At 44.9% G+C, this 12,110-nt stretch overlaps 1 protein-coding gene across 2 annotated transcripts in view; it reads left to right on the top strand.

Annotated features, from left to right (window-relative positions):
* Nucleotides 1-12,110, top strand: part of LOC144741157 (ADAMTS-like protein 1) — a 108,730-nt gene that overhangs the window by 52,828 nt on the left and 43,792 nt on the right. For both annotated transcript variants that reach the window (XM_078623784.1, XM_078623783.1), the window contains exons 15-17: nucleotides 971-1,061; nucleotides 7,276-7,667; nucleotides 8,075-8,204. In XM_078623784.1, the coding sequence (XP_078479910.1) occupies nucleotides 971-1,061; nucleotides 7,276-7,667; nucleotides 8,075-8,204 (613 nt within the window). The remainder of the gene's footprint in view (nucleotides 1-970; nucleotides 1,062-7,275; nucleotides 7,668-8,074; nucleotides 8,205-12,110) is intronic.

Genomic DNA, 12,110 nt, shown 5'->3' with positions numbered 1-12,110 from the left:
TATTTTGTTGTTGTTGTAATGACGACTGGAGTAAAGCATTTTAAATACCGTGCTTCCACACATGCGTGACTTATTTTTTAAATGAGGGCTTATTTTAAATGTAAAATTATCCTTTCCCTCCTGATTAGCAGTCAATGTTACATGTATTTTACTCACGGATCTTCACAAAAACATCTCTTGTGAGCATGTTTATGTTACTGTAGTAAAACATTTTCTCTCTCCAAATCCCTGAATAACAATTAGATAACTCATTATTCACAATGCTGGCCACATGTGGTCCAATTCATTGCACTATTAGCAGCTTCCTCTGCAGGTAATATTTGCCCATGTATTACATAAAAAAAAATTGCTCACACTATGTCAGTCATTGGGGTTTTGTGACCATACTTCATCATCCTGGTCAGAATTGGCTGGTGAAGTGGTGGCTAAGACTGGTTCTTTATTGCTTTTCGTTCATGTTGATCATTGCGGGGAATCGAACACAGGTTGCTGGGTTTACAGCGCAGGGCGCTTACCACGGCGACACTCCTCCACTTACATATCAGAGACTTTTCTTATATCTATTTAGCAGTTGTTTACAACAAAGTTCAGTTACATTTCTTGGTTTGTTTTTATTGACTGATGCAAAGACATATATTTTAATTGTAAGTAATTTTTATTTATTTATAACAACCCCAAAACATTTTTGAGCTCAAATAAACAAAAAATCCTCAACACATTCGTCAACGACCCCACCTTAAATGGGAAACACATACACACATTGCTGTCATAGGCGACGTTGTGGGCAATGGGCCTTCATCATAGCACATAGATTGTCTGAAACATTGCCTTAAATATACATATTTTTCAATTCAGACCACAGTATTGTTGATGAACGTGTTGAGTTGTTATTTTTTTTTTTGCTTAGGCAACACCGAGAAGCGGAGTATCACTCGGAAATGTAACGTCAAATATGTCTTGGTTGGTGCAGAAAAACTTCCAGTGGAAGCTAAGCTGCCGTGGCTTAAGCAAGCACAGGGCCTCCAGGAGGAAGCGGAGGCGGAGGTCTCGGAAGAACCAATGTAAGTTTTAAACAAACCTTAACAACAATAATATTAACTCGAGTACTGACGCAATATTTTCGCTCAACAAATAAACACGAAACATTTTTCAGGTTTTTTTTCTCCAGAACTCTGCCAGTGGATTAGATGACTGGCAAATCTTTTTTTTTTAGACAAATAATAAATAAAGCAAATGTTATTGTAAAAGTGGTTTGTGGTGAATGCAATGAGGCGCTGTGTGGCCAAGTCGGAAAATGGCATATGTTAGTGTGTATGAAAGCTGTATTCCATAGATTGCTTTCATAAATAATGACGTAATCACATCGGTCTGTTCTTTTACGGAACTATAATAGAAATCTACAACCCTTTGTCAATCCACTGCTGAATCAAGGTTTCCTCACAATGTGTTGACCATAGGAGTTGTTTGACCATACTTCACCCCAGTATTCAGCATGACTCGACAGACCTGTTCTTCACCTGAGGACGGCTGCTTGCGTTGTGGCCAAAACGTCGTGAGAATTATTTTATTATGTTTTATTTTTATTATTTTATTATTTCCATTCTACGTGACTTTACCGAAAGAACCAAGAAGATGAATCCCTGCAGTCACGAAAGCTTTAAATCGAAAAATGACTCGATTAATTGTGGTGTACTAGGATCATTCAAATATGACTTGCCACTGATGTTAGTAATGGCTGGTAATCAAACTCAGGTCACGGGGTTCCTAGCGTGGTGATGTAACCACTGCGACATCACATCATTAGGTAGTTGCCATGTATAATAATGTTTTTGAGCAATAGTTAAGTTAATTTAAGTGATAGAAACAATGATGGCTTAGCCTACAAACAAATGCGAATTTAATTCTGAAAATTGGGAAAACGGCAATTTTTTTTACATCGCTTTAACTTACCTTTTTTACACTGTTAAGCAAAAGAAAATTGGCGAAAATGGAAGGAAAATGAAAAAGCAGTATCTGCAGTGGGTTACAACAGTGTTTTTTTAACCTGGCTCCTGAAAGCTACATACATAAACCACTCTCCGGACTGGCTGCATGCGCTTCCAAAAATAACATTGTACGTGAGCAAGAGTGCACGCTTTTACTGAGGCCGAGAAAAGGACAATAAAGCACATGATTGGTGCCAGGGACTCGCTGGTTTGTGCCAGAAGGTGTGTGTGAAACCCCGCGACGAGATATTTTATTTCACGTGAAAATGTGCCGCATTTAAAAACGTCTTCTCTTTTTTTGTTGCACGGATAAACGTTGCACTCTGCATGTGAATGTACGGCATAAAGAGCTCTTTGTCTCATTCCTGAAAGAAAGTCACCTATTGCCAACAATCTGTCTCGCCAAAAAGTAAAGCATCTGTTGCACACAATTTTGGTTTGTGAGCGTTTGTACAGAATCATAGCAAGCTTCCTTCAAACAATTGCATTTAAATTTGGGCAAAGAAGTAAATATAAATATATATTCTTCTTGGTTCTTTCGGTAAAGTCACGTAGAATGGAAATAATAAAATAATAAAAATTAAACGTACTTTTTATTATTTTTATTCTTTTATTATTTCCCTTCTACGTGACTTTACCGAAATAACCAAGAAGATGAATCCCTGCAGTCACGAAAGCTTTAAATCGAAATTTAAATATATATTTTAAGTCTCTTTGTTCAAATAAGTTTCTATAGAAATATTAAGAGGTTTAACAAAACATCGGCTAGTTTGCTCAGTGGTAGAGTGGTTCCCAGTTGGAAGGTTTCAAGTTGAAATCCTGGTTGAGGGTTGACTCGGCTCATCATCCCCTCCGTGGCCAATAAAATAGATACCACATTGTGGGGTCGTCAACACTGGTGGCTGTCCGTTTGATATACTCTGCCATGCTATAGGAATTAAGAATTTCCTTGTTTCCTTGACTGGCTCAGGGCTATAACGGGAGAGGAGCAGTCTGAATGCTCTTACGTGCAAAAAAATCACTTTGACTTTTTAAAAAATATGTATTAAAATTGTTTTTATTCGGAAATACAATATTCACGTGTCTCCGATCCATCTCATAACACAGACGTCGAGCACTGTTGTATAAAATGGACCTCCAATACAAATATGCAGCACCTGTGAGTCCCTGCTCGCCCTGATTATTTAAAAAAGCCAAATTAGTTTTTCTATGTTGTGCATTTGTCCAAATGCATGGCATGCAAGCTGTAGGCAATACAATGCCAGCTCCTGCCATCTGTTTTAAACATTTCCAAACCTATTCGCTTCAATATCTCCTGCCGATGTGATCGCCTCTAAGAAATTAGAATTGTATAACACAGGAATTGAAAGACATATGCATGGTGCTACCGAAACTTGGTTATACTTGTAGACCATATCTCTTTTAATCGCAATCGCACCTGCAGTTGTTATTAATATTGTTGATTGGTGCTTCCATCGACCAATCCTGCCTGTCACAGTGCAACGTTGTAATTGAGGCTCTTTATTAACGATCCTATAACCTTTTGGAGATGGAAGGTTAACCGTCACAGCAACAAGTTGTCCTGACAGCATTTACCAGGCGCTGATGAGATCTGCATTTACACTTGTAATCTTCAGCTGATTTCAGCTCACATGCAGCAACACGAGGAGCAGATGGATGGGTTGTTGTTGCGTCGCAGAATCGTGTGAGATTTGCGACGGCTTGGAGAGGCATTCGTGCAGCAGTTGATAGACATTGGCTAATGATGAACGATCAGCAGCCAGTAATGTTCGACATGGCCCTGCCCATTCACCACCAGCAAAAAAGTGCACGGGGAGATAATCCCAATGCATGCGCCAATGATGCGCCAGTGATACGAGGACATCAGTGCCAACCCAGCGTGTTATTGTTTTGCAGAAAAGGCGTGCTTTGTTTGGAACCTGGCCAAGTCTGTACGTAGTGCTGGCCACCCACCCCCTCGTGTGCCGTGCCAGTCTTCATAGGTGCTATTCGCTAACACAGCTTGCCTCAACAGTATGTTTAGGCTATCCGGGCGGGGTCTTTGACATAGGGAAACCCCTCTGTTGCACATCCATTGGTGGCACCGTTGGAGTGCAGAGGAGGGTTTCTGGGAAATACACTTTGGGGAGGTCCGTAGGGGCAGGATCAATGGCTGTGCAAGGCGTAGGCAGATGCTTAGACACCCCAAGCAGCCGAAGTGGGCTCAGGATTCATGACAAAAACAATAATGGTGCGTCAAACATATCACGTAAAAATGCGAATCCACGTACCAAGCCAATTATCCGAAAAAAACAAATATATCTCACCTCTGTTTTGTCTGCATCTCTCATCTCTCATCTCATCACACCTCCAGCCTTGTCTGTATTGCTCTTATATCGCTATATCTATATCTCTCGTCGACATCTCTTCTGTCATCTCACTGGGATTTCATGAAAGTGAAAGGGGTCCTCCCACCAAAAAACGATTTCGACTCAGAGCCCCTTCATGGGTGATCGAGCACCAGCACCGGGCAGGGTGAGTAGGGCAAGCAGCTTGATCGAAGGTGGCTGTGTTGGTGGTGGGGCGCACACGTGTTGCTACATTTCACCACAGTGACAAGATGTTAACTATCTCGCCTGGTATACATGAGTTTGTGGGTTCGATCCCGACCCTGACGCCTGTATATTTGGAGTTTGCATGTTATTTCTGTGGTCGCGTGGATTTTCTCGGGGTCCTCCGGTTTTTCACTCCACATTTAGAAACATTTCTTTACAGTGTTTGTTTGCTAGGAATTTCCACATTGAGCTATCAATTGTGGCCAGGTCGCTTCTGAAAGAGAGCTATATAGCCCAGTAGGCCTTACTTGGGAAAATTAAAATAGTCTATAGTGTGCCACTCTCCAATACCCTGCTGTCACTCTACGTCACAATGTCCTGCAGCTTTGAGCCGGCGGGAGTTTATTCACGCACGCATGGTTGGATGGACAGAATGCCGGCACGGCAAAGAGAACTCGCGTGCAAAATTCATGTTGCCTCCGCCGCCAGGTCGCCCCTGGCCATGCCCACCATAGCAGTTATGCCGGTAACTGCATCGACCGGTGATTGCTGGCAACATGAGAATCCCAACACTCGTTTTTGGTGTGAATTCCCAGCGTCAACAACCATTTGCTGATATTTCCCACCAAAGGTGACCATAAATGCCTCTGCAGGCGGGGATCGAGCCAATAGCGTCCGCTTGGCTCAGACTGCAACAGCTTGGTGTTGAGCTGTGCTTATCTCCATTGTAGAGTGGTAGAAAGCACTCATCAATGCCTCCTCCTGTGGCGGAGTGCCAGTCTTTCCACAGGAAACCACGGTTAACGTGCCGCGAAATGCTACTCACTTCATCGATCCCGGAGGCCTAATGGGCTCAGTCAACTCCCAACGGGGATTTGAGCTCACGACCTTTCAAGCGACAGTGTGCCGCAATGCTTTACCGTAGCCTCACCCAGGCAGATGATTTGGCAACAAATAGTAAGGAAATAACTGCATTAGGATTGCCACCTCTGCGGTACAAAACACCCGGGATTATCTCACAATACCAGCAGAGGGGGAGAACTGCGTTGTGAATGCATCGTTTTGAGTGGTGCGTTGTAACGCGGCTAACTGAAACAGGTGCTATGAATGTGCTGGGAAGACATTCAGACTCCACAGGACCCACTGCCTTCAAAAGAGGACAATATTGGGAAAACCAGGACAGGTGGAAACCACAATCTGGATGCGACTACTTAACTGCATCTTGACGTTCGACTGCTGCAATTTTTTACTGTCGTGCGCTGCCACCAGTCATATGCTTTAAAAATAATAATCATAAATTACATTTATAAAGAACCTGTCTACAAGGAGCTCAAGGCACTGTACATCACAAAAAAAACACAATTTTTTGGCCAAGTGGAGGAAAAAGGAATCGACATCGAAGCTAAATTAGGTAACCAGAATCAAGAGAAAAGAAATGCCTATTTAGGTGGCTTTTAAATGGCACCATTGTCTCCGAATTACAAACAACGCTCTCTGGGAAAGGCGCGCCACACCTAGAGGAGCGGCACAACGGAGGGCACGGTCGCCCATCTTTGACATCGCAATCGTACCTGCAGTTGTTATTAATATTGTTGATTGGTGCTTCCATCGACCAATCCTGCCTGTCACAGTGCAACGTTGTAATTGAGGCTCTTTATTAACGATTCTATAACCTTTTGGAGATGGAAGGTTAACCGTCACAGCAACAAGTTGTCCTGACAGCATTTACCAGGCGCTGAGGAGATCTGCATTTACAGTTGTAATCTTCAGCTGATTTCAGCTCACATGCAGCAACACGAGGAGCAGATGGATGGGTTGTTGTTGCGTCGCAGAATCGTGTGAGATTTGCGACGGCTTGGAGAGGCATTCGTGCAGCAGTTGATAGACATTGGCTAATGATGAACGATCAGCAGCCAGTAATGTTCGACATGGCCCTGCCCATTCACCACCAGCAAAAAAGTGCACGGGGAACAACGCTCTCTGGGGAAGGCGCGCCACACCTAGAGGAGCGGCACAACGGAGGGCACGGTCGCCCATTGTGTGGGAGAGGCGGGTCCGGGGAACGCACAGGGCACCGGCCATCGAAGAACGAAGACTTGGGGATTGTACATTGTTGTTGTTGTAACTGGCTGACCTCCCCCCTGACTGGAAAAAAAAAGCTTCACAGCTCATCGGATTCATCCAGGCTAAATAGAGATTCTGATTCCGATTCTCTCGGGCTCATCGTACTGTCCCGGTCTGTAGCCCCGGCGAGGTCGTCTTCCAAGGTGCAGGGCTCCTCCAGGAACAGGCCGATGTTCCACAGTCTGTGTCTCACGGCATTTACTTGCCGCGAATGACAAACGCGCATTGTGACAGTCGATTCGTGTGCGTGTTTGTCTGTGGGGAGCGGTGCCGCAACGGTGAGCGTGCTGCGCTACGAACCCAGCCACTCGAGTTCGATTCCCGCCCAAGGCCACCAACACCGGTGGTGGTTATCTGATTCGGTCCTGGGCCTTTCCCTAGGTCGACTCAACCTCAAATGAGCACAGTGCCTGGTGGCGGTGTGTAAAACATCGTCACTGGATAGAGACACAGAGGCGGCCCGGCGCGGCGTTGGCCACCCACGCCCTCGTGTGCCGTGCCGTCCTTCCATAGGCCGTGCTCGCCAACAGCACTTGGCCCCATCAGTCTGTTAAGGCTACACGGGGGGAATATTTCGTCTTATTTGTCTTTTCGCTTGTGGGAGGGAGCAGGTTCATCGCGGGCCCTTGGTCGCCTTGCAGCGCCACGTGCGGCGTGGGCGTGCGGACGCGCGCCGTCCCTTGCCGCGTCTTCCTCTCCTTCTCGCGGACCGTCGCCGATCTGCCCGACGAGGAGTGCGGCGAGGGGCCCCGGCCCAGCGCCACTAGGGCATGCCGCGCCGCTTCGTGCTCCGCCGACTTCACTCCCGCGGGCTGGCGAGAGGAGGGGGAGGATGGAGAGTCCGAGGAAGAAGGGGAGGGAGAGCGAGACGGAGAGGAGGAGGAGGAGGGGGAGAGCGAGAGGGGCGACGATGGGGAGAGGGATGTGACCCCGCATGCCATCGAGCCGGTTTTCGAGTGGGAATATCAGGGCTTCACGGACTGTTCAGAGTCGTGCGGTGGAGGTGAGTTTTGTTCTGAGTGTGTTCTTTGAGGCATGTTACGCACGTTCGTAAAATTGTGTTCAAATATAGGCCACGATCTATTGATACTTTTTGTACGAATAGACCAGAGAAATCAAGCAGTTGCCAGGTATTCTTAACCCAGTTCTCCCCTGAAAGAGAGATCGTTGAGACCTCCATTAAGTATCAGGCTTTGCATGAACGAATTGCGCAATGATACGAACAATATAAAATCAATGGAACAATGCAACGATGGCACATCTGCCGAGCGAAGTCCGTAAGAACAACTGTCGGAATGCCCGGTCAACCGGAGCACGAGTTACCCGATACACGCAAAACACCGTTACTTGAGCCGTGCCTGTGGAGCATTTCTCTGCTAACTTGACACGTGCACTTCTTTGTAACCAAAGGCACCCAGGAGGCCAGGGCTGTGTGCCTTAGCAAGGAGGGTGGCGAGCCAGCCGACCATGCTCTGTGCAACGCCTCTCATCGTCCCCCAAGGCTCCTGAAAAGCTGCAACGCGGACCCCTGCCCTCCCAGGTACCTTGCGCTTGCCAAGAGCACACGATGCCGCCAGGAGCCCAGAGAGCCAGATCATCTGGACTGCATCTGGATCCGTTCAATTAAAAATCAGCCGTTCTGACATGAGGTTAAAGTTGCTTTGAGACCTTTAAATTAACCGAGCTATAAATAAGCGAGTCGACTGTCTTTTTTTTCTTTTTTCCTCTCTGCGTTAATATTGGGGTGTAGGAAAAACGAATGAAAATTTAATGATGATATCATACGTAATCGCTTCCAAGATGTCTGGCCAATGTGGAAGAGTAGGCCAAATACCCTCCAGAGGGCTTCCCTCTAGTAGAGACCCTCATGCCAGGAGTGGTGTGAGCACGAAATTGCTCACACCACCGCTGCTTATTATTATTGTGTATAACCGTGAGGTAAATAAAAAAATGAGTGGTAAACATTTTTTCAATGGTGTCAGAATTTATAAACTCAGCTGGCTCGGAGCCTTTAAATGGCACAGCGATGCTTTTGGTCACTTACCAACTGCTACCTTCCGCTGTAGAGTTGTTAATTAATCACCCTGAAGGGACCAACATTTGCAATCGTAGACTTCGCCAGTTTAAGCACCAAATATGAAAGTTATTGCGCAGCACAACTCTAAACAGTTAATAATCCAAAATTGTATTTACATTTATCCGTAATACGTTATTCAAAATAAATGAATGGCTCTTAATGGGCTTCTATTGGGTTAAATAATGTAAACATTCCACACATCATTTGTACCTGACGATGGTTGCTTGTGTTGCAATCGAAACGTCGTGTTCTATTATTATTTTATTTCTTTATACGTGACTTTACCGAAAGAACCAAAGAGTAATTCCATACATGTTCTTAATAAATCTTACTAACTGTTACTGGGTACTCATCTTTTTTAATGTGCAGAGAGTAATACATCACTATTATATAGTTGCATGCTTTTTAAAATATATATCAATATTTATAGAAGCTTTGGGATCATTAAAAAGCAGATAGGTATACAAACCTAAGCCAAGATTTGTTCACCGATATCCGAAGCTTGACCTGATTCAATTAACCATTAGCCACTGGCAGGACATCTCCCATTACGTAAATGGGGGCACCCTTAAAACAAGCATTGCATTACTGTGCCGAGTTTCTGCGCGAGGTTTATGCAGCAGTGATTGAGTGTTCCGCACGATATAAATGAAACTGCAGCATGTGCCGACAGGCATCCAAACCTTCACTTAGCCTCGCGCTGGCTCCGGTATCGCGTGACGCCCAGCGTTCGCTATATTTCCATCACTGCGATGTGGGATTGATTCCTCTTGAGACGTGTATTTCCACACATTAGATGCCACCCCCTCCCCCTGGCTGACATGGCCAGCGATGTCTTTTAAACGTACTCGCAGAGGCAGGCGAGAAGGTGAAAGGTTCAGGATCCTCGCTCGCTATTTTATTTTTGTATTACTTGTCTATTACATTGTAGGGAAGCGTTTTGGATGAAAACATTTTTTTTAAGGAATTCGGATTCATAAGTTACAATTTCACATGTGTGTTCGGATCACTTTACATTGCATGGTTATTTAAAATGTATTCGTGCTTATAATAGGGAAAGCACGGAATTGATCATGTGAAAGTTCTCTTTTGGGATTGATATTTGACTGAACGCTTTTCTTTGGATCGTCTCAAATATCGTATCTCGGTTGGATTTTTCTGCTTTCAGATTAATCAAAAAATCGGGAAAACATTCCTTTAGAATGTAGCCCAGTAGGGAGGTTTTGAATGTAACCGCATGGACATGAATACCTCCACAGGCACAAGCGTGTACATGTGGGCGCAGATTAATTTGCAAACACAGTCAAATACATTGACATCCTGTCTTTCTCCCGAGGCTAATTATTTACAATGCCAGGTAAGCAAGCCATGGTTAGCCCTCTTGGGGACTCACACCATGCGGTTGCACGGCCTTCTTACCATCATGGGATCAGAGCCAAATACGAGCCTGAGGAAGGTATATCTTTAGAAGCAAGTTACGGGCAGTAGTAGTAAGGAAAATAAATGTAATGTACAGCCATTTTGACCGTACTGCATCATGCTGGTCACGGTGGGCGGTGGGGGTGGGATACCGGCAACTGGTTGAGATATCGGATGCCTCCGATATTAGCCATGGTCGGGAATCAGAATCGGGTCACCGGGTTCAGGGCGTAGTGCACAAACCACTGTGTTGCTGCTCCCTCCGAGGTATGATTAATGGGCAGAAAATGCTGTCTTGGCTTGAGCCAAAGCACTGCGTGCGACGCAATGCAACTTTGATTTATATAGTGCGAGGATGTGACCACGTCTCGAGGTGCTGTGTACACAAGGGGGCCAAGCGTTTTGAAAGGAGATAAAAGAAGGCGAAGGGTAGGAGGCTACGAGCAGAGATGGAAATGAGATGACATGTTGGTGAGATGTGAATGAAGATAATTAATAGAGAGGAGACAGCATGCCCTTAATCCGTGTCTGCTTGTCAAGTGCATGGCATCCCACAACCACAGCTTCAAAACGGTGCAAATGGACACGTCCCTGCCCACGGGAACATGCCCCCACACGAACTGAGCTGAGCCTTTACAGGAATGGCTCTCAAAAAAGTGCGGCTTTATCGAAAGCACGTCAGAGGAATGCATTGCATGCAGGCCTGGATTAAGATCCTCCTAAGTACTATTCCTGTACCTTTGAGTCTGTTGTTATCACCAAAAACGCTTCTAAACCCGGAGGGCAGACTGATTTGGCTTCTGGTTAATTGGGGCCTGATGGGCAACGCTCACGAGGGTCTTAATTAGGCCGTTGGTTCTTCACAGTGACCAGCAGAAGGGAAGCCTTCAATTTGTGCCGCTGTGGGCCCCGTGGAGAGCCAAGTGCTGCACCTCAGCATACCAGAAATAATGGATAATTTAGCCATCACAGCACGCCGTTGTATTTCACAAAGCACAGCACTTTCTTTTTCCAAACTCATAAAAAAGGTGTGCAGTTATGTTTCCATAACCCGAAAATACATTGTGTGCTCAATGTCATCCGGCCCACATATTTTCTGCAGTGATGGTGTTTTAGGAATGACAGATTTGTATTTGATAATTATGGCCTATATCAGCGCTTCCCAACCTGCGGCACCTCGAGCATGCGAGAGCAAAAAAAATAAAAAATAAATCACCTCAAGGCGTCGCAGAGACATGGTGGGGGTGGTGCGGTCAACCGGGGTTAGTTACTGAGCAGTGCTGCTTAGCATGCGTGTGCACTCGCGATTCGAAAAGCTATTTACTCATTTGTTGCATGGAATTCAGAAAACCAATGCAATTGGCCACCTCAGCCGTTCACGTGTCCTGCAAGTGCCTTCTCTCCCTCTCTCGCTCGTTAGTCGTATTTGTTTTTAACATGTGTTTTACAAATACGCAAAGGAAATTCTTCACTTCTACCAAATATTTTCTTCAAGCATCCACATTTAGTGAAGCCCAGCCTTCCGCTCTGCTTTATGCCAATGGTAAGTGGCTTCAGGCTTAAGCTGTACGGTTGTGGCTTTGTTCATTTTATTAAATTGTATATAGAGAAAATTATACCTAGTTATTATTAACACCTAGGACTGAATGTCTCTGGTGTTGTGTGTAAATGCAATTACAATGTACATTTTTCATTATGGTGATATATTTGATGATTTGCGTATGCTGGTAAGGGTATATGGGAGGTAAACTGTTAGAAACCAGTGGCTTATACAAATTAAAAGTTGGCTTAGTCAATTGACGCAGTCCACATCTTTAATTCTTAAAAAAAATGGAATCACAAATTGCAAATTAACACATGCAACTTATTATGCAAATGTATTCCATGGAAATAAATTCCATGTATGCAGCAACAACAACAACAGACATGGGAGTGTGTGATCCAGCTATT

The sequence above is a fragment of the Lampetra planeri genome, chromosome 3 (assembly GCF_965212315.1).
Source record: "Lampetra planeri chromosome 3, kcLamPlan1.2.h2, whole genome shotgun sequence".
Classification (NCBI taxonomy): Eukaryota; Metazoa; Chordata; class Hyperoartia; order Petromyzontiformes; family Petromyzontidae; genus Lampetra; species Lampetra planeri.
Note: the sequence above shows the minus strand (reverse complement) of the source record. Positions and strands in the feature narration are given on the sequence as shown.